Source organism: Macaca fascicularis, chromosome 10 (assembly GCF_037993035.2).
Source record: "Macaca fascicularis isolate 582-1 chromosome 10, T2T-MFA8v1.1".
Lineage (NCBI taxonomy): Eukaryota > Metazoa > Chordata > Mammalia > Primates > Cercopithecidae > Macaca > Macaca fascicularis.
This window is the reverse complement of record NC_088384.1, coordinates 88,498,239-88,518,906: the sequence shown is the minus strand read 5'-3', so window position 1 is coordinate 88,518,906 and position 20,668 is coordinate 88,498,239. Positions and strand designations below refer to the sequence as shown.

Here is a 20,668-nt window from a genome sequence, read left to right as displayed (position 1 = left end):
TCACAATTCATGACTCCCACTCACCAGGGGAAACATTCTCATTGCTCTCGATAGATTGATGACTGCAGTCTATGTAGTGTAGTCCGACAAGTCATGAACAGCTAAAGACCAGTGAAGCTGCCAAGTCATTCCTTTTGGACTAACCTCCCAAAAGAAGAGCTCCAAGTATAAGAACAGTAGCTCCAGAGCCAAGGTGAGGACAGCTGGTGTCTACTCCTTCCCTTCCAGCTCAGCACTTCAGCTGACCTTCCCACACCAGCGAGGCAGCCACAGATGACTGAGACCACAACTGCAGGTTGTACAGTTTATTGTTCCAATACCACAACAGACATACAGAAGCAGTGCTTTCTCTGGGCAGCCCCCATGGACCAGATCAGTGTCAAACTGTAACCTTGAGTGTCCCCAAAGGTTCCAGCAGAGGAAAGAGGACTGGACGTGCTTGGGCCCCTGTTCCCGGTTTTTGGTAAACAGACACTTAAGTTGGCAATTTTGACTTGGCCAATACTGCATTCTAAATCACATCATTCCCAACTTGTCACTCATGCTTCAGATGACGAAAATGCCACATCAGATTAAATGAGAAAAAAACCTTTCAAACTTGTTGAAGTCATACAAATTTTATACTTGACCTAAATTAAGCAAGGACCCTCAATTCTGTAGTAAGTCGAAATACAAGATATAAGGCAGGAAACAAGGCAAAGGGAAAACACACACAGGGGCATCTACTTGCTGGAAACATGTTGGGAGAGAGGCAGGAGCAGGCATGGCTTTGTTTCTTCCCAAACCTGCCCGATGTCAAAAGTACGTCAAAAGGAGCCTCACAGTCCCAGGAGAGCATGGTCCCAGGTATTGCTGTGACAGGTGGTGGCCCTGGAGCCAGATCTGGAAGGCCTTCCTGGGGGCTGCCCAGGGAACTCACCCATGAATCCAGAAGCACTTAACACTGGTGGTGGTGATTTGTCACATATGGCAGCGAGCAGCCATTAAGGCTGTAGGAGAGATGTGAAAAGCAAGATGAGTTTGCTTGGCGGCGTGTGGGCAGGCTGACTGTGGCTCTGCAGGCTGCAGCAGGTTCACCCGGTGACCCAACAGGGCATCGGGCAACCTGGCAGGTCACAAGTCAATCATATCACCCTCACGTCGAGCAGCACAGCACTCAGTGGCTCTGACAACAGGTGTAGAGAAGTAGATTACACCACTTTAATGCAATGATGCTGAAGATGTAAAATTAGGAAGAGACGTTCATGTTCTCTGTACAATACATCCATTTACAGAATCAGCCAGTACTGTGTACAACATATAAATACATGATAAAACATTAGAGGTGCATAGAGCATACTTACAGAAGCCAAAAAGTTCACTTTATACATCCAAGAATAAAGAGTTAAAAATATAAAAATATGAAACACACACTGCTTTGAAATGTAAAATGACTTTCACATACACAGGTGCGTGGAGATGCCCACTCCCATAGGGTCCAAAGTGACAGGGAAGATGTCAAGCAGAGGAATTCACCTGCAAACGTCTGGACAGCTGACTCACAAGGTCTACAGATGGCATTTTCATAGGAAAGACAACCCTATTCCCCAACCCCATTGTCCAAGCAGAGCTATTCAAGGTTCCAAATGATCCTGTGGGCTAGTGGATCACACGGAGACAGAAAAGTTCCAAATTTGCTCCGTCATCTGGCAAATGACTCAACTGTGACCCTAAGGTCAGCACATGCACCAGCCCCCTGGTGGGCAATGCTGGGAGTTACTTTAACCCTGTGCTGCCTTTTTTCCTGGCCATCAACTCCCCAAAGTAGAAGAAAAGATGGCAGGGAGGGGGCAGTGGAAGACTGGCATTTCTACTTAGTTCAGGTATGTTAATTCCCTTGATGGAGAATGCAACCTTCTTGCTTCAGTTTCAAGTCCCTCTGGGAGTCAGGCAGTCCCCCCACCACCCACAACCCCACTCCATGCCACATCAGGCTCTGTCTGCAGGAGAGCTCAGGCTGGCTGGCCTTGGGCAGCCCAATGGGTTATACCCAGGAAACCCCTCCAGCAAGACCAGAAGGGTCAACAAGAGACAGAGGCCTTTAGCACTATAAATTCTGGGGGAAGGCAAGAGTGCTCCTGCCTAAAAAGAGTATTGTATCAATGATATTCTGTATACAGATTTAAGATCAATCATTATCAAAATACACACACTAAATATACAACGTTTCCCATGGCCATAATTTATTATCTCACCACAAGGCACAATACACAGAGCTTTGAGGGTCCAATACAGTCATCATGACAGAATGCACCGCAGCCTTGGCACATGATCATGGCTTTCAGGCTGCACGCACACTGGAGTGAGATGCTTTCCACTGTGCTGCTGTCAGTGAACATTTGCAAGGAAAGTGATGCACTGTGGCTCGCACCAAACTTTGCTTTGTGGCTCAGCTGCACCACACTTCCAGCAAGGCCTTTGGGAAAGGTGGGAGAGCTGGAGGAATAATTAAAGCTGGTGGAACTCAGCTGGAGTTTAGAAAGCTTCCCATAAAATGCCTGCTTGATGCTGAGTTGGGAGGGGAGAGAAGGCGGCTCCAGAGGCTCACTGAGCCCCTTCCCTGGTTCTTGGGGTAATTTCCAGAAGGGCAAGTCCATGACAAAGGGCATCCCTTGCAAGTGACCCACCAGTTCCAGGGGACTATGCCCAGTAGCTTTCCTGTTCTCGGCATTTGCCTTAAGAGAACCCCCCACAAAAGTCTTCTCATTCTTGACATTGCCAACAGAGGCATGTGGCTTTGGAGCCCAGTCTTCCCTTGGAGTCTGTACCCCACCAGACATGGAGTTTGTGCTTGGTCCCAACTTCCCACTGGGAAAAACTGGAGGGATCTCAGCAGGCAGAGGCATCGGGTCTGCAGGCCTGGGGCGCTGAAGGGTTGCAGCCACATTCCCAGAGCCAAAAAGCTTCTTCCCTTGGCCTGTAACATTGCTCTGATCACCCAGGGCCCGACCTGTCTGCTCTGGACCAAAGGAGATCACATTTGGAGATGAGAAACGAGGTGTTCTCGAGGTAGTAAGATCTCCTGGGCTCTTGCCTGGAGCAGCATTTGAATTACTGTCCTGTGACACGGCACAGACTTCCTTTTGATCTTCACAACTAAAGGAAGAGAACTGCTCTTTGGAATCCATTTCTTCCAGTTTCCTAGAGGAAGTAATTGGATTTGTCACTGGATGGAAGGAGTCAAAACTTGGGACTGTCTTGGAATTCTTTTGGGGTGCTCCAGGAGCCTGGGTGACCTCAATCCTGGCAAGACCAGGGCCTGTTTCATAGCTATCTGGTAGAAGAGGCTCCTTCAAAGCCCTTAAAGAAATGGGGCTGCTTCCACCAACCATGCCACTGTTTTCTTCAAGACCATGTAAAGATCCCAGGCACAGGGAGCCATGGCTCTGCTCGTTTGTAAGCGGTACTTGTGGGGCTTCTGGCGTGCTGTCATCGTGGGCCGGTGGAAGAACCTTCTCTAGGGGCAAGTTACCCTGCAGCAACTGCATCACAAGTGGGTTAGTGGCCTCCACTGAGGACCCAGGCCTGGACAGACACATGGCTCTTGGCTGGTACTCAGTATTGGCCAGCAGTAGGGAATCTGGGATCTTTTGGCGGACCGCACATACTCGAGACACCCAGCTCTGAGGAGCAACCATCCCATCTGTCCTTGTAACCAGACGCAGGTCACCATTCACCTTGGACAGTGAGGCAGATTGGTTCCAACTGGGTTTCTCATCCTTGTTCACCGAAGATCCCTTTGTCACTGCAGCTTCACTACTGTCAGCCTCACTGCTGTCCTCCGTGAGGTGACCTTCAAAGTCAGAGGCTGTATCTGTGGACTCACTGTGAGGACTCAGTGCTTCAGAGTCTCCATTGATTTTCAGCTTTTCAGCGTCCATCTGTTGACAGTAACTACCAGTGCTGTCACTGCCTCCTCGAGATGGCACAGTCCAGAGTGAAGTAAGGCTATCAGTAGGATCTAGACCCTCGTCGGCTGTCAAATCCCCAGGCAATGCAGGAAGGGTGGGAGGAGCTTTCTCCCACTCCTCTCCAACCTGGGGCTCAACAGATGGTACATGTCCTCTGGATTCTGGTTCAGGCTGTTTCACTACGTCATCATTCGATGGGATGGGCATCCAATGCACAGAACTGTTAGAAACGAGAGCCTTGGTTTTCAAGTTTTCTTGTCTAGTATCACTTTCCCTCACAGGAAGGCATGAGTCACCAAGACCTAATTTGTCATCAAACGGTCTGTTCTGCAGGCAATCAGTTGATGAGGATTCAGGTGTAGAACTGGGGGTCACATTTACAGGATCCTTCATAGTGGGATGACTGTCAAGAGTCTGGCCAGTTCCTTTCTCTAATGTATCATCTCCCACTAGAGACGGAATAGGACCATTGTCTGTGGGAGTGGTGGGTCCTCGCTCCTCATCATCACTTTCCCAGGAAGTGGTGCCAGACTCACATTCAGTTCTAACATCCGGATGCAACTGAGGCTGCTCCACTAATCTCTCAGCTACTGAGGTTTGGGAGGACAGTGGGGGCAAGGCCTGGCATGGCTGGTCCCCAGTGGGAGCAATGGAGAGTTGGGAGGCATCTCCCAGCCCATCTCTGAGTCCAACTGAAGCTCTCTGTAGTAGGCAGTTTTCCTCCTTTCTCAGAGAAGCCAGGTCCTCTCTCCTCGCTCTGGACATGGCAGTTCCGGCCTGGGTATGCTCCCCATTTAGAGGATAAGGCGGCAGTAGTTGTGTTCGCTGTAGATCTGACGTACACTTTCCAGGGGTGCTCGGGCCTCCCCTGGGCTCAAGGTGGCCACAGGCCTCACCACCATCACCACTGCTGCCGCCTCTGCCACCTCCCTCATCGGTGGCCCCGCTGCCACCTCCACCCGGGCCACCCCCCCCTCCGATGGCAGTGGTGGCCGCCTCTCTATGGCAGTCATGACCTCTCGCCCCTCGGACCTGCAGAGCACGGGCTTTAATGTCTGCGAGGGTCCTGGCGCCAGTCCAGCCCCGGCAGGAGGACTCCGTGGTGGGGATGATCCGGGGGCATATCTGGTAAGTGGGCTGACCTTTAACCACCCAGGGTGGTTTGATACGTGAAAGTTGAATCTGCAAAAAAAGAATTAGAAAACAGTTTTAACTGACTGGGTGATCTGACCTAGGGACTGTAAAGCAAAACTAGGATTCTAATAGCTTAAGGGTCATGGCATACAGAATCAAATAATTTCCTTAAAACAACGAAATCATCATAGTAAAATGGCTGCCATAACACCACACCATTCAGAGAAGATTCTGCTCAAGGGCTGTTATATGCCACACTTCTAAATTTAATTTCTGGTGGGACTGTGTGAGTCACTACAGCAAAGAACCTAACACTATCTTAAAAAGATTTTAAAACTCCAAAGGATTTTGACCTCTGGAGATAACTTCAACAGAGTGAACAAAAAAGTGAGGAAGAAAAGAACCTATCTCACTAAACTTTAAGGCTGTCTCAAGAAAGCCTCTCATAAAAGGCTCTACATTCCCACATAATTAACTTCAAGGCCCCAGAGTTAAGGGCTCTATAATCTCATGACCCTCAAAGAAAACCTGGCTCCAGGGCAGCCAGGAATCAAACAGTCTCCTACCCGGATGGGCGGGACTTTGGGCTCCTCTTTAGTGGGCTGTGGCTTTTCGGTGTGAACACTTTCAATTGTGTTACGAAAGGACTGACGATCTTCAAGCCGGGGCTTCTTTTCGGGAAAGGATGCAGAGGCCGCCTGCTCAAAGGATTTCCTCTTCTGATCCTTGGGCTCCTGATCCACAGTCTCCCGAGGCAGACTAGGAATTCTGTCTGGAGATGCAGAGGCACGTGCCAAGTTGTCTGGCTCAGTCTGGATCCGAGAAGCCACAGACTCAACTGGGAATTCGGGACCCTCTGGGTCGGGTGCTGCAGAGGATGTGCCTGGCAGATGGGGACTGCTCAGCCCTGCTGGGTCAGTCTTAGCCTCCCCATCCTTGTAGAGGGGAACATCTGAGGCCACAGATTTTGCATCCTTAGCAACTCCTGCTTGTTCTGGCTCCTGTTTTTTGTACAGATTCCTCCTGGCTCTGGTTCGGAGATCTGGCCGAGAGCGTTTCTTAAAATGCCCATCTCGCTGTCGGGTGGCTGGACCACGCTGTGAACGCACTGATTCTCCTGGGACACACAAGCCACTTTTGATTTTGGCCTCCTCCTGGCCCACGTTCTGCTGCAATGACTCTTCTTTGGTCAAACCCAGCCTGCAAATCAAAATCACACCATCAGTTTCAGGCCAGAGTGGACATGTCTTATTTCTATGAATAATATGGACCCAGAAACATAGATATCTCAGAACAAAATAAATCTGCATGGTGCATAACTCTAACCACAGAAAAACTTCTGTTAGCTTCACTATGAATGGCATTATGATAAATGACCCAAGTGTCACTGCAATCTCCACACTATTGTCCAACATGTAAGTAATACACTACTTTGAGACCATCTACCTCTATCCCCTCAAAACCCCAGACCAGGACTCATAGCTCCAACTGCCTTACTTCTGTCCATAGTAGTCTTCAAAGAACTTTTCTTTCCATTGTTCCACCTTCTTTTCCTTCTCCATTTCCTGTCGTATCCTGACTTGCATTTCATGAGTAAATTCGCCTAGGGAGAAATAAACCTCTTCTAGTAAGTGCATTCGGGATATTAATGTCTGTCTTATGGACAGCTGAATCTCCCAGTTTTAAAACATGTCTCTTCTAGAGGCTCTCTCACATCACGCTCTTACAGGGACAGAGCTAACACGTCTACTATAAGGGAAATTGACTCTTCCCTAAAGTCAGACCAAGCAACTCCTTGATCGAAAAACCAAAACAACAAAAAAAAGAACCATTCTTATTTCCCGTGTAGACAAAAAGTTAACATAGTAGGCCTGATTGTTTATTCTTAGAAAGGCCTACTTAAAAGAACAGCTGTTGGCTGATATCTGGGAACTTACGATTTCAGGAGGGTTCCCAATCACCCTAACTGATGAGTTGTTCACTGTGCCTAAATTGTTTATGCAAACAATATGGCTTATGCTGAACACCTGCCTTCCTTCTGGGAATCTGGAATCTCGGTATGTGCCAAGCAGTGGCTTCCTACATGATCTGGCCTTGATAAAAACCCTGGGCACCAAGTCTTTAACAGGTTTCCCTAGTAGACATTTCATACATGTTGTCATAACTTGTTGCTGTGGGAATTAAATGTATCCTGTGTGACACCACTGAGAGAGGACCTTGGAAGCCAACACATGGTTCCCCTGGACCTCACCCCATGTGCCTCTCCATTTGCTGATTTTACTTTGTATTCTTCTGCTGTAATAAACCACAGCCCTATACATGTAACTATATGCTGAGTCCTGCTAGCAAATCATCAAACCTAGGGGTGTTCTTAAGAACCCTCTCGGCCGGGCGCGGTGGCTCAAGCCTGTAATCCCAGCACTTTGGGAGGCCGAGACGGGCGGATCACGAGGTCAGGAGATCGAGACCATCCTGGCTAACACGGTGAAACCCCGTCTCTACTAAAAATACAAAAAAACTAGCCGGGCGAGGTGGTGGGCGCCTGTAGTCCCAGCTACTCAGGAGGCTGAGGCAGGAGAATGGCGCAAACCCGGGAGGCGGAGCTTGCAGTGAGCTGAGATCCGGCCACTGCACTCCAGCCCGGGCTACAGAGCAAGACTCCGTCTCAAAAAAAAAAAAAAAAAAAAAAAAAAAAAAAAGAACCCTCTCAACACTTTCCCTACAAAATTAAATTAATAGAAGCTAACAATCACTCCATGTGACAATGCCTAAAGACAGAGCATGATGGAGCTTGTCAACTCCACAGTGTACTTTCCTCCACCCTTCCAGATGATGCCATGATTACTGGAATAGGTGTTTATAGTTTTAATGATAAAAAGGAGATGAAGAATGAGTATATACATACAATATAGTGAAAGTCTAAACCTAAACACTCTGTTATTTCTTCAGAGCTATGTGGCACATTAATACCCACCACATTTATTGATAATGAGTAAAGCCTGTCTTATACTAAATAACCCTTTGAGAAGAAAGAGCTTGGATTTTAAGTACCAGGAGACATGCAACACCACACATGTCAGGTGCATCGCAAGCCGTCTGAGATGATCAAGTCTACGTACCATCAGCCAGGCGCTCCCGCCAGCTCTGAGCCGCATGGGTAAAAAACTCATTATTCAGTGCACTGCTGCTGAGACGCAACAGGCCATCTGTCCCCACCTAGAAGGATCAAGGGGGAAAAAATCCTAATAAATAAACTTAAAAGAGAACAGAAGCCCATCCAGAAAGAGGCAAAGGGGAGGCTGCCCATGTGCACCTGTCTGTCTACTTCAGGCAGGAGGAAGAGGAGCTGCTGCTGGAAGTGTGATGGTAAGGCATGGAAGGTCCGAGAGTTGATCAGGGCACGGAGGTTGGTGTTGACAAGAATGGACCCAGGTGTCTCAAAATCTATTTCTTCCCCTCTGTTACGCTTCATTTGACCTATGATTTTTGAAGCAAGAAGCAGCAAGGTATAGATTTCAGCTTTTTAAAAGAAAAAAGCAAATGCCAACTGATGGGAAAACTTTGGTGACAGCACCCAAACTACCCAGAAGTTATCTGCACACAATCTGCTCAATCCATCCTAACCTGCATATTACAATTGTTCTTTCCAGGTTACTGTCATTGCCATCAAACCTAGGAGAACACTTGGGGTTGCATCCCCTCAGACAAAACTCTGTACCATGCTGTGTCACAGCCTGAAAAGGACACTTCCCACAGAAAACCAGGCAAGGGGCAGGTTCTGAGCTTCCCTCCAAAGCTGGAGAACAGGTTCCACAAAGCTCAACTGGAGAAATCATGGAAATTGTCTAAAAGTAAATCCAGTTAGTCTACTATAGAAAAATCTGCAGAAGCCTTCTATGAATGGGCTGGAGAGGGATGATCTCCATGCAGAAATGTACTAAGCACTGTTCAAAGCCAACTGAGATGCTAATACCTCTCACAGAAGCCTCAGCAAATGTTACTTTTATGTGAAAAACTCACTAGGACTAGAGACCTGTGAGACCTTAGATTGAGCACTGCTGATGAGCTAGAAAAGCAGCAAGACAGCAAATCTAGTTCTCACATGGACAAAGGTTTACTCTAATTCTCAGAAGCAAGTTTGTCTTCTTAATGGTTTCATGTGGCTCATCTACAAAAAAAACCCAGCACGTGGGCCATTAAGAATTAAATCCTGAAATAGCAAAGAGCATACCAGTATTGCAAATAACCCTAATGGGGGTGGGGTGGGGTGAGGGGTGGGAGATATAGATACAGCACTACTGAATTTGTTTGCATCCCCAAAATTCAACACATGCTTCCACTCAACATACTGACTAGGTTGGAAAAAAGGGAGCGTCTGATAGAGACTACAGATGTTGGGAATGAACGTGGCAGGATGCTACCGAAGAGAGAAAAGGGGTGTTGGAATTCTTCACTGAGAAGCTCAGAAGCAGTTTTCAGTCACTCAAACACTTACTAAGCAGTACAAGGCAGGCATAGACTAGGCCTACAGGGACATACGAGAAACTATGTGGCATCATCTCTGCCTGAAAGGAGTTCTCACAGTCTAGCAGAGAGCTACAAATGAAATCATCAAACTACAAGGTAAAAATAAATAAAAATAGAGGGCCACCCAAGAAGTAAAAATAAACTGGTAAAGGAACTAGAATAGAAGACATCTTCTCACTAGGCCTGCAGGGGCCCCCTTTACAGGCAGAGAAATAAGTGCCAAGCCACTCACCTGTGGCTGGCTTCCGGAAGCCTCTCAGGAGCGGGGCAGGGTCCTGGGCGACCTCGGCCTGGCCACGAATAGCAGCGCTGCCCAGGGCCAGAGAGCCGCTGCTGCTGCTGGACGGGCTGCCGCTCTCGCCATCGGCGTGGCGGCCCGAGAACCCTGAAGGCACAGCATTCCACTGGTCAAAAGTATCACAAGCCGCGCCCACGGCTCTCAGACAAGCTCACTTCTCCCAGCTCTCCCTGAAATGCTGCCAGCAATACTGGGATACTTCCATCTCCCAGCCTTAGGCTGAGAGAAACCACCACCTCATGGTCTGGCTTTAAAAATACCACCTTACAGATGCCAAACCGCCATCTTTATTTGTATAGCACTACACCTTTTACAAAGCACTGGCACAATCAAATCCTCCATTGGATCCTCACGACTGCCTTGGGAGACAAAGAGGAAGGCACACGGCAGAGCCCAGCACTAGAACCTATGGCAGGCCTCACCCACTGGCAGGGCTCTTGCCTGTGGCCCGACAGCTCTCCTGGCATCACACTATTAAGTCAGAAACTGTTGACAGAGGGGGGCCAGGTCCCCAGGACCTGAGGAAAAAGCATCACAACCATGAGTTTACACATACCTGATGCAGATTCCACGTGGGCCCCGTTTACCTTCAGAGGAGTCAGGACAACTCGAGGCAGCATCACCCCAGTCTTTTTCTTTTGTTTGTTCGCCTACATTCCCAGAGAGAACAAAAAGAGAGCCCCAATCAACTGCAGAGCCACAAAAGCATTCCCTGGCGACACTCTCTACTCACTCTCTTGTAAAATGAAGTTCGTCTTCAACCAGATCTGTCGAATAATGCTGACGAGAGCACTGGTTAATGTTACTGAGCTACGTGCTGGTCACTGTGCCAAGCATCATTCCAAGCTACAAAACGTACTGTTATCCCCATTTTACAGGCAAGGAGTTTTCCCAAAGTCTCAAGGGTAGTAAGTGCAGGGTCACCATTCAAACTGCTCACTCCCAATCTCCTGTTCTCACTACTCTGCACTAACCCCACTTCTCCCCAGATGTTCACATGTATATTACAAGAATGAACAGAATCAGGCTGGGCGTTGTGACTCATGCCTGTAATCCCAGAACTTTGGGAGGCTGAGGCGGACGGATCACTTGAGGTCAGGAATTCAAGACTAGCCTGGCCAACATGGCAAAACCCCATCTCTACTAAAAATACAAAAATTAGCCAGGTGCAGTAGTACGTGCCTGTAATCCCAGCTACTCGGGAGGTTGAGGCAGGAGAACTGTTTGAACCCCAGAGGCGGAGATCACACCACTGCACTCCAGCCTGAGCGACAGGTGCAACTCAATCTCAAAAAAAAAAAAAAAAAAAAAAAAAAAAAAAAAGAACGAACAGAATCAATCAGCCAAGGTAAAGAAAAAGAAAAAACTCACTCTGCTCAGACCTACTGTTCACTTTTCCTACAGCCCACTGTTAAATGCTACTAACAGCTAGAGACCAGACTTCTATTCTTCACTCTCTGAACATGTCCACAGCTTACAACAGGAGAAGGAAGCATCTTGCCTTGTACCTGTCATCATTCATCCTCCCGGGTTAGGCTCTACCTCTTCCTTACCTGTGAGGAAGCTCTGTAGCTGTCCCTGGGGTTGGAAAGAGGTCGACTCTGAGATTCTGTAGAACAGGATGCATTCGAAGATGTTTCATCAAGAGATACTGGAAAAAAGGAAAATAAAGGTTAGTCCCTAGTGCCCGCTGTGGCTCCCTCACCCATCCGGTAAAGGGTCCTTACCATCGTTTTCACCACTCACAGTGCTGGCTTCATTAGACCCACAGCTCTCCACATCAGCCGTGTCCTCTGGCTCCTCTCCCTCCACTGTAGCCGGATGGCGGGACCACTGCAGGGCATCCTTCTGTGATAGCAAGGTACAACTCAGGTGAACAAAGCCCTACAAATTCTTAAAGCAAGACAGTCATTCCTAAATGTGTATGCTTTTGAAAAAGAGGGATTTAGAATACTGACAAGTTCCTAACCCTTTCTGACCTTTTTCTCAACACGTTCTTTTCATAACTATACCATCAATAAAGTTAGATACACTTTTGCATTCAAACATTCATTAAACATTTATAGGGTGCCTCCTATAAGCTATACCATGTTGGTTCTGGGGAGGGTGGAGTGCTAAGGAACAAGAATCAGGGTCCGGCTCTCAAGGAGCTCAAATAAAGGGGGGGGTGTCAAACTGATTACAATACAAAGTACAGTACATAAGTGAATATGGAGAGCAGTGGCAGCCCAGAAGAGGGGGCACCTAACTTCAATGAGTTGAGCGAACGATGGCATGGAGGTGAGTAACGATCAGGGAAGTAATACTTCCAAAAGGATGTGTTACTTAAGCTGGGTTTTAAAATAAATTAGCAACTAGACAGACAGGTTGGCAGTAGGGAGACTGCAGGAAGTTCTAGATAGTGGGATAAGCAAATGTGAAAGAATATTCCAAACTCAGGGAAACTAGAGGTGTGGGGAACTAGGGTGTGGGGAACTCAATATGTAGGATGCTAGAGAGGGCACGAGGGTAGATGGTAAGACCCATGTGGAGGGATCAAGAATTTGATTGATCTGGAGTCACTGAAGGATATTAACTAGGGGAATGATTTGGGTTTTCGGAATTTCATCTGGCAATCACAGGAAGCCTGGAGGCAGGAAGAAGAGTTAGACATTATGACAGACATCCACTGAAAAATGCCAAAGATCTAAACCAAAGATTGTGGCCACAGGGTTAGAGTGTAGAGGAGAACTCCATCCCAAATTTCACCTCCTAAGAAAAGCTTCCTCCAATAGACTATATGCAGACTCAGAATTAAACTCTACCCATTCCCAAGAACTTCGGAGCTATCTCACACCTCAAAACTACAAAGAGTATGGATGAATACTGGCAGTTGGAGACAAGAAGGAGGTAAGTTGGGGCTGAGGAGGAGAACATCTTCTTTGAATAAAAGTATGTAAAAAAAGAGTTGATGAAGTCATGATTCTGCTAAGAAGGCACCATAAATTTAAAAGCGGTGCCCACAACAATCTAACTCATCAATTTCATGGGTCTCTTGATCCACTACATTGAAGTTTCATCAATTTATTTTCATTAGTTTTAGCCAAACATCACGTATCTTGGAGTTTAAAAACAAAAAATTTTAAGGTATTTCCTTCAAGGAATACTACCACAGGTAGCAATTTTAAAAAAAGCTGTAGAGCATTTAATGACAAGAGAGACGCTGATACAGCAAGCTAATTAGGCAGTTAAATTCATACAGTATGATTCTATCATCTTTTTTAAAAAATGAAAATCTGTCTGTGTTTGCACAGAAAAACGCAAAAGAAATTCTTGCTAAGATGTTGACCACCACCATCTCTAGGTGGCAGTTTTTTTGTTTTGTCGAGACAGTCTTGCTCTGTCACCCAGGCCGGAATGCAGCGGCATGATCTCAGCTCACTGCAACCTCCACCTCCTGGATTCAAGCAATTTTCCTGCCTCAACCTCCTGAGTAGCTGGGATTACAGGCGGCTGTCACCACGCCCAACTAATTTTTGTAGTTTTAGTAGATATGGGGTTTCACCATGTTGGCCAGGATGGTCTTGAACTCCTGACCTCAGCTGTTCCACCCACCTCGGCCTCCCAAAGTGCTGGGATTACAGATGTGAGCCACCTTACCTAGCCTAGGTGGTAGAGTTTTATTAAGTGCTTTATATTTTTTTCAATTGTGGGTATTTTCTACTATTAACGTGTATTGTTTTCTGTGATCAAGAAAATAACAATGAAAAAGAAAAATCAGGTGCATCTAGCTTTACCAAGAGCTAAATCAAAATTTCCTTCCTCTAAGTCCTAGAGTCTGGGGAAACCAAGTACTGTTTACAAATCTCATTAATTAAACAAACAAGAATAGGGCCTGCTTGTCTGCAATTCAAACTACCCAGAAGTTTCTAAAGCCATGCATTTTCAGTAAAAAAGCAACGAGGAAAACAAAACTTTTAAGAGCAAGATTTGCTATTCTAATATTGCATAATTTTTATTATACAGACAGGGTCTTGGTCTGTTGCCCAGGCTGGTCTCAAAGTCCTGGGCTTGGCCGGGCGCAGTGGCTCACGCTTGTAATTCCAGAACTTTGGGAGGCCGAGGCAGGCAGATCACTTGAGGTCAGGAGTTCGAGACCAGCCTGACCAACATAATGAAACCCTGACTCTACTTAAATACAAAAATTAGCTGGGTGTGGTGCACGTGCCTGTATTCCCAACTACTCGGGAGGCTGTGGCAGGAGGCTCGCCCAGGACGTGCAGGTGGCAGTGAGCCAAGATCTTGGCATTACACTCCAGCCTGGGCAACAGGGTGAAACTCCATCTCAAAAAAAAGAAAATAATAATAAATAAATATAAATGCTGGGTATGGTGGCTCACACCTGTAATCCAGCACTTTGGGAGGCCGAGATGGGCGGACCATCTGAGATTGGGAGTTCGAGACCAGCCTGGCCAATATGGTGAAACCCCCCTCTATACTAAATATACACACAAAAAAATTAGCTGGGCCTGGTGGCACACATCTGTAATCCCAACTACTTGGGAAGCTGAGGCACAAGAACCGCTTGAACCTGGGAGGTGGAGGTTGCAGTGAGCTGAGATCATGCCATTGCACTTCAGCCAGCACGACAGAGACTCTGTCTCAGAAAATAAAAAATTTAAAAAAAAAGAAGAATCAAAATTCTGTACTCAAGCGATCCTCCCGCCTCAGCCTCCCAAAGCGCTAGGATTACAGGCCAATTCTACAATTAGCCACATCCAGCCAATTCTGCATTTGTAAAAGATCATTAATCTTTTTTTTTTTTTTTTTTTTTTTTGAGACAGAGTCTTGCTCTGTCACCCAGGCTGGGGTGCAGTGGCCGGATCTCAGCTCACTGCAAGCTCCGCCTCCCGGGTTTAGACCATTCTCCTGCCTCAGCCTCCCGAGTAGCTGGGACTACAGGCGCCCGCCACCTCGCCCGGCTAGTTTTTTGTATTTTTTAGTAGAGACGGGGTTTCACCGTGTTAGCCAGGATGGTCTCGATCTCCTGACCTCGTGATCCGCCCGTCTCGGCCTCCCAAAGTGCTGGGATTACAGGCTTGAGCCACCGCGCCCGGCCAAGATCATTAATCTTTTCATACAAACTGTGTAAGTTTGACATAATTGACTTTTCATACATTAACTCTATATGTATGACAAAAACGAAATGGGTTACTGAAAATAACAGGTGCCAGAAAACATGCCCTGGGATTCAAGATTTTAACATTCTACAAGAATTATTTCCATCATGAAGCTTTTTAAAAATTAATAATGAGTGATCTTTCACTGAATCCTACATATAAAAAATTCTATAGGCGGGGCACGGTGGCTCATGCCTGTAATCCCAGCACTTTGGGAGGCCAAGGCAGGTGGATCACAAGGTCAGGAGTTCGAGACCAGCCTGGCCAACATGGTGAAACCCTGTCTCTACTAAAAATAAATTAGCCAGGCATGGTGGTGCATGCTTGTAATCCCAGCTACTCGGGAGGCTGAGGCACAAGAATCACTTGAACCTGGAAGGCAGAGTTGCAGTGAATCGAGATCATGCCATTGCACTCTAGCCTGGGAGACAGTGCAAGACTCTGTCTTAAAAAAAAAAAAAAAAAAGAACCAATCCTTCACCACACAGTTACCATGAGAGGGAGAGTGTGAGATGGGAAGTGTGAAAACAATTAAGATCTACTCTCAGCAAATTTTAAGACACTGGGATATTCTAATGTGAACTGCATACTAGATGGTAGTGCTGCATTAATGTTAAATTTTCTGAGTGTGATAACTGTATTGTGCTTATGTAGGAGAATGCCCTTGGATCAATGTATACTTCCTCATATCCTTCCCCTACTTTTTTAAAATTAAAGTTTAATTTAAACACAGTGAAATGCACAGATCTCAGGTGTACCATTTAATGAGTTCTAACAAATGCATATCAAGATATAGAACATTTCCAACACCCCCAAAAGCTTCCTTGTGCCCCTTCCTAGTCAACCCCTATTTGAAACCACCCCCTCACCCCACTAAGGCAATCATTGTTCTGACTTCTGTCTTCATAACGTACTTTTGCCTGTTCTTGGTCTTCATGTAAATGGACTCAAACACATAAACTCTTTTGTGTCTGGCTTCTTTCACTCAGCCTGTTTATGATATTCATCTACGTTGTTGCATGCATCAGTAGTTCATTATTTGTTATTACAGAGTAATAGTCTCATATATGACCATTTGTATATTCTCTCTTGATGGACATTTGGTTTATTTCCAGGCTTTGGCTATTATGAATAAAGCTATTATGAACATTCTTTTTTTTTTTTTTTTTGAGACGGAGTCTCGCTCTGTCACCCAGGCTGGAGTGCAGTGGCCGGATCTCAGCTCACTGCAAGCTCCGCCTCCCGGGTTCACGCCATTCTCCTGCCTCAGCCTCCCAAGTAGCTGGGACTACAGGCGCCCGCCACCTCGCCCGGCTAGTTTTTTGTATTTTTTAGTAGAGACGGGGTTTCACAGTGTAAGCCAGGATGGTCTCAATCTCCTGACCTCGTGATCCACCCGTCTCGGCCTCCCAAAGTGCTGGGATTACAGGCTTGAGCCACCACGCCCAGCCTGAACATTCTTGTAGACATGTTTTCATTTCTTTTTTTGTAGACATGTTTTCATTTCTCCTGAATAAGTATCTAGGAGAATTGCTGAGTCACAAGATGGATGAAAGCTAACTTCATTAAAAAAAAAGTATACTCCCAACAGTACTTGATGAGAGTTCCAGTTGATCCAAATCCTCACCATTATTTGAAGCTGGCAGTCTTATTTTAGCCATTCTAGTGGGAGTATAATGGTACCTCATTGTGGTTTTAATTTTAATTCAGAGTGCTAGAATTCAATGATTTTAATGTTAATTTGCCTAATGTCTCAAGATGTTGAGCACTTTTTCTGAAGATCTTTTTTTTTTTTTTAATTTTACTTTATGTTCTGGGATACATGTGCAGAATGTACAGGTTTGTTACATAGGTATACATGTGCCATGTTGGTTTGCTGCACCTATTAACCCGTCATCTAGGTTTTAAGCCCTGCATGCATTAGGTATCTGTCCTAATGCTCTCCCTCCCCTTTCCCCCAACTCCCCGACAGACCCCAGTGTGTGATGTTCCCTCCCTGTGTCCAAGTGTTCTCACTGTTCAACCCCCACTTATGAGTGAGAACATGAGGTGTTTGGTTTTCTGTTCCAGTGTTAGTTTGCTGAGAATGATGGTTTCCAGCTTCATTCATGTCCCTGCAAAGGACATGAACTCATTCTTTTTATGGCTGCATGAGAACTTTTTAATGTGCTTATTGGCCATATTCATATCTTCCTCTTTAAGTATCTGTTCAAGTCTTTCGCCCATTTTTTTTTTGAGTTGTCTTTTAAAAACTGTTGTTGTAGGAATTCTTTATTTTGAACCTTTTTGATACTGATGAGTATATATTACTTTTACAAATACATTTTGAACATTTTTATATGGAAAGAAATTCAATTTCACAGGAAAGCTGCAAGAGCTTTTCATTCTACTTTTGCAAGAGTAAAACAGTACAAAGAAGACTTGCTTTTTATACTTTTTACTCACATTCATCTATTAATACAAATAAGTGTTTCTAAAATGCATCAAGTATACTAGTTTGGCAAGGTAACTAGAAAAGAAGCTAGTGATTAAAAAAAAAAAAACCCATCAGTAATAAGTAAACCAAAATAAAATGTTCTCCCACAGGTCAGATGTTTCAAAAAATACAACACACTACGAATGTAACAAATCTGAGCAAAGGAGAGCTAACATTTAAACTGATAAAAAGTTTAAACTGTCCAAGATTAGATTCTGAAGCAAAAATAAATAAATAAAATAAGCAAAATGTCAGTTATGCCTTTCCTTATATCTTTCCTGAGCAAATATAAATACTATCTCTTAGGAGAAGGCTGACAAAAACTGAGAATATACCAACCATTCAACAGTACACTAGAATTCCTTTCAATGCATAATAGAAACAAGGGATTAGAAGAGATAAGCATGTCATAATTTCCAGACAGCATAATTATTTACATTAAAGATCCAAGAGACTGAGACCTAGTAAGAGATTTTAGCCACACTGTGACATCTGCGATCATATGAAAAAAAAAAAAGAAAGAAAGAAAAAGAAAAATCAAGTGATACTAACATCACCACTCAACATCATCAATTAGAAAATTTATCCATTGGCCGGGCGCGTGGCTCATGCCTGTAATCCCAGCACTTTGGGAGACTGAGATGGGTGGATAACCTGAGGTCAGGAGTTCAAGACCAGCCTGGCCAACATGGTGAAACCCCATCTCCACTAAAAATACAAAAATTAGCCCGGCATGGTAGCACACGCCTGTAATCCCAGCCACTTGGGAGGCTGAGGCAGGAGAATCGCTTTAACTGGGAGATGGAGGTTGCAGTGAGCTGACATGGTGCCACTGCATTCCAGCCTGGGCAACAAGAGCGAAACACCGTCTCAAAAAATAAAAAGAAGGAAGGAAAAAAAAAAAAGAAAATATATCCATTTGCCAGGGTTGAAGAAAAAAGAAAATACAATTTATAACAAAAAAGAACGTAAGTTACCCAGGGATAAATTCCACAAAAGAAATATAATCATTTTATGAATATAAAACTTTATCAAGAAAGGTTTAAAACCTTAAAAAGGTCAGGCGTGTTGGCTATGCTTGTAATCCCAGCACTTTGGGAAGCCGAGGAAGGAGGATCACTTGAGCCCAGGAGTTCAAGACCAACAAGAGTAACATAAGGAGACTCCCCCTTCTACAAAAAAATCCAAAAATTAGCTGGACATGGTGATGTGCACCTATAGTCCCAGCTACTCAGGAGGCTGAGGTGGGAGGACTGCTTGAGCCCAGGAGTTTGAGGCTGCAGCGAGCTACGATCTCACCACTGCACTCCAGCCTGAGAGACTGTCTCAAAAAAACAAAAACAAGACCCTATCTCAAAAAAACAAAAACAAATCCTAAATAAATGGAGAGCTATACCATGTTCTTGATTACGAAGATTTTATATCATAAAGATGTCAATTTGGCCAGGCGTGGTGGCTCAAGCCTGTAATCCTAGCACTTTGGGAGGCTGAGGTGGGCAGACCACAACATCAGGAGTTCGAGACCAGCCTGACCAACATAGTGAAACCCCGTCTCTACTAAAAATACAAAAATTAGCCAGACATAGTGGCGCGCACCTGTAATCCTAGCTACTCAAGAGGCTAAAGCAGGAAAGTCGCTGGAACCCAGGAGGCAGAGGTTACGGTAGGCCAAGATCGCACCACTGCACTCAGCTCACTGCAATCTCCATCTCCTGGGTTCAAGCAATTCTCTTGCCTCAGCCTCCCGAGTAGCTGGGGTTACAGGCACCCACCACTATACCCAGTTAATTTTTTGTATTTTTAGTAGAGACGGGGTTTCACCACGTTGGCCAGGCTGGTCTCAAACTCCTGACCTCGTGATTCACCCTCCTCGGCCTTCCGGAAGTGCTGGGATTACAGACATGAGCCATCGCGCCTGGCCAATTTTTGTATTTTTTTGTAGAGATGGGTTTTTTGCCATATTGCCCAGGCTGGTCTTGAACTCCTGAGCACAAGCAATCCACCCTCCTGGGCCTCAAGTGCTGGGATTACAGGTGTGAGCCACCACACCCGGCCTAAAAAAAAGATTGATGAAAAATTTTTTTTTTTTTTTTTTTTAAAACCTACACATACATATTGAAGTGTATAGAAAGTTTACAGATCCAAAGTCAAAATGCAACTTTGGAAAACTGTGGCTAACATGGTCCACTAATGACGTTTTAATTTTCTCATGAAAATCCTAAAGAAGAATTAAAACTAATAAAGCAATCTCCATGCATGCTTGAGAAAAGGCTTCACCATTTAAACAAAATACTTAACATAAAAAGGTTCTACTGAATGTGAAATCCATTTGCATTATCAAAAGCAATTTCAATATTATAGCTGTCAATGAAAGAAAAGGAAGAGCTGTTATTTAAAAAATGAACACACTCTTGGAATATAGTTTAAATAAATTGTCTGAGTTCTTATTAATAATAAGAAAGGAATTTCTATCAACCAGAAATAAATTCTTGTAAGTTGCCACCCATAGCTGAAAGTAAAGTTTCTAGCTAATGGTGACCACAGGCCCACAATCCCTCATCTGAAATCTTTGGGTCTAAATGCGTTGTAGAATTTAGAATTTCTTGAACTTTAGAATGCTAATATATGCATATATTGTATATTATCACCACCAGCAACCCATAATCAAACACATTAATTAAAAAAAAATAAAATGTAGACAAAGACCAAGTGAAATAAAATAGGCTAACCTAGCCCTCTAAATCTACATCAGAGCTTTGACACCAAAATGAGTTTGGACAGGACAGGTTTTACTACTAAATCAGTCAAGGGGGAAAAAGTTCAGTTCTCATAATATTTTGGATTTCAGAATTGTTAATAAGGGACTATAGATCTGTATCAGGCATCTGAAGAGTTCATCATTAAACACAAGGAAATACATACAGACTTTTTAGGCATAAAACTTGATGTCATGATCATAACAAAGCACGTTTCTCAAAACTTCTTTTTTTTTTTTTTTTTTCCCCGAGACGGAGTCTCGCTCTGTCGCCCAGGCTGGGGTGCAGTGCCGGATCTCAGCTCACTGCAAGCTCCGCCTCCCGAGTTTACACCATTCTCCTGCCTCAGCCTCCCGAGTAGCTGGGAC

General features: G+C 45.1%; 1 protein-coding gene across 12 annotated transcripts in view; it reads right to left on the bottom strand.

Annotated features, from left to right (window-relative positions):
- Positions 1-290: 290 nt before the first annotated feature.
- ASXL1 (ASXL transcriptional regulator 1) overlaps positions 291-20,668 on the bottom strand; it is a 76,457-nt gene continuing 56,079 nt past the window's right edge. For 7 of the 12 annotated variants that reach the window (XM_005568668.5, XM_065522974.2, XM_065522969.1 and 4 more), the window contains 9 exons: positions 11,637-11,757; positions 11,463-11,560; positions 10,466-10,559; positions 9,844-9,996; positions 8,398-8,561; positions 8,204-8,300; positions 6,582-6,687; positions 5,651-6,284; positions 291-5,132 (listed from right to left, as the gene is read on the bottom strand). In XM_005568668.5, the coding sequence (XP_005568725.3) occupies positions 2,226-5,132; positions 5,651-6,284; positions 6,582-6,687; positions 8,204-8,300; positions 8,398-8,561; positions 9,844-9,996; positions 10,466-10,559; positions 11,463-11,560; positions 11,637-11,757 (4,374 nt within the window). In that variant the 3' untranslated portion in view covers positions 291-2,225. Of the gene's footprint in view, positions 5,133-5,650; positions 6,285-6,581; positions 6,688-8,203; positions 8,301-8,397; positions 8,562-9,843; positions 9,997-10,465; positions 10,560-11,462; positions 11,561-11,636; positions 11,758-20,668 lie in introns of those variants that run through there. The other 5 variants (XM_065522973.2, XM_074005022.1, XR_012419237.1 and 2 more) reach the window with 4 other exon arrangements.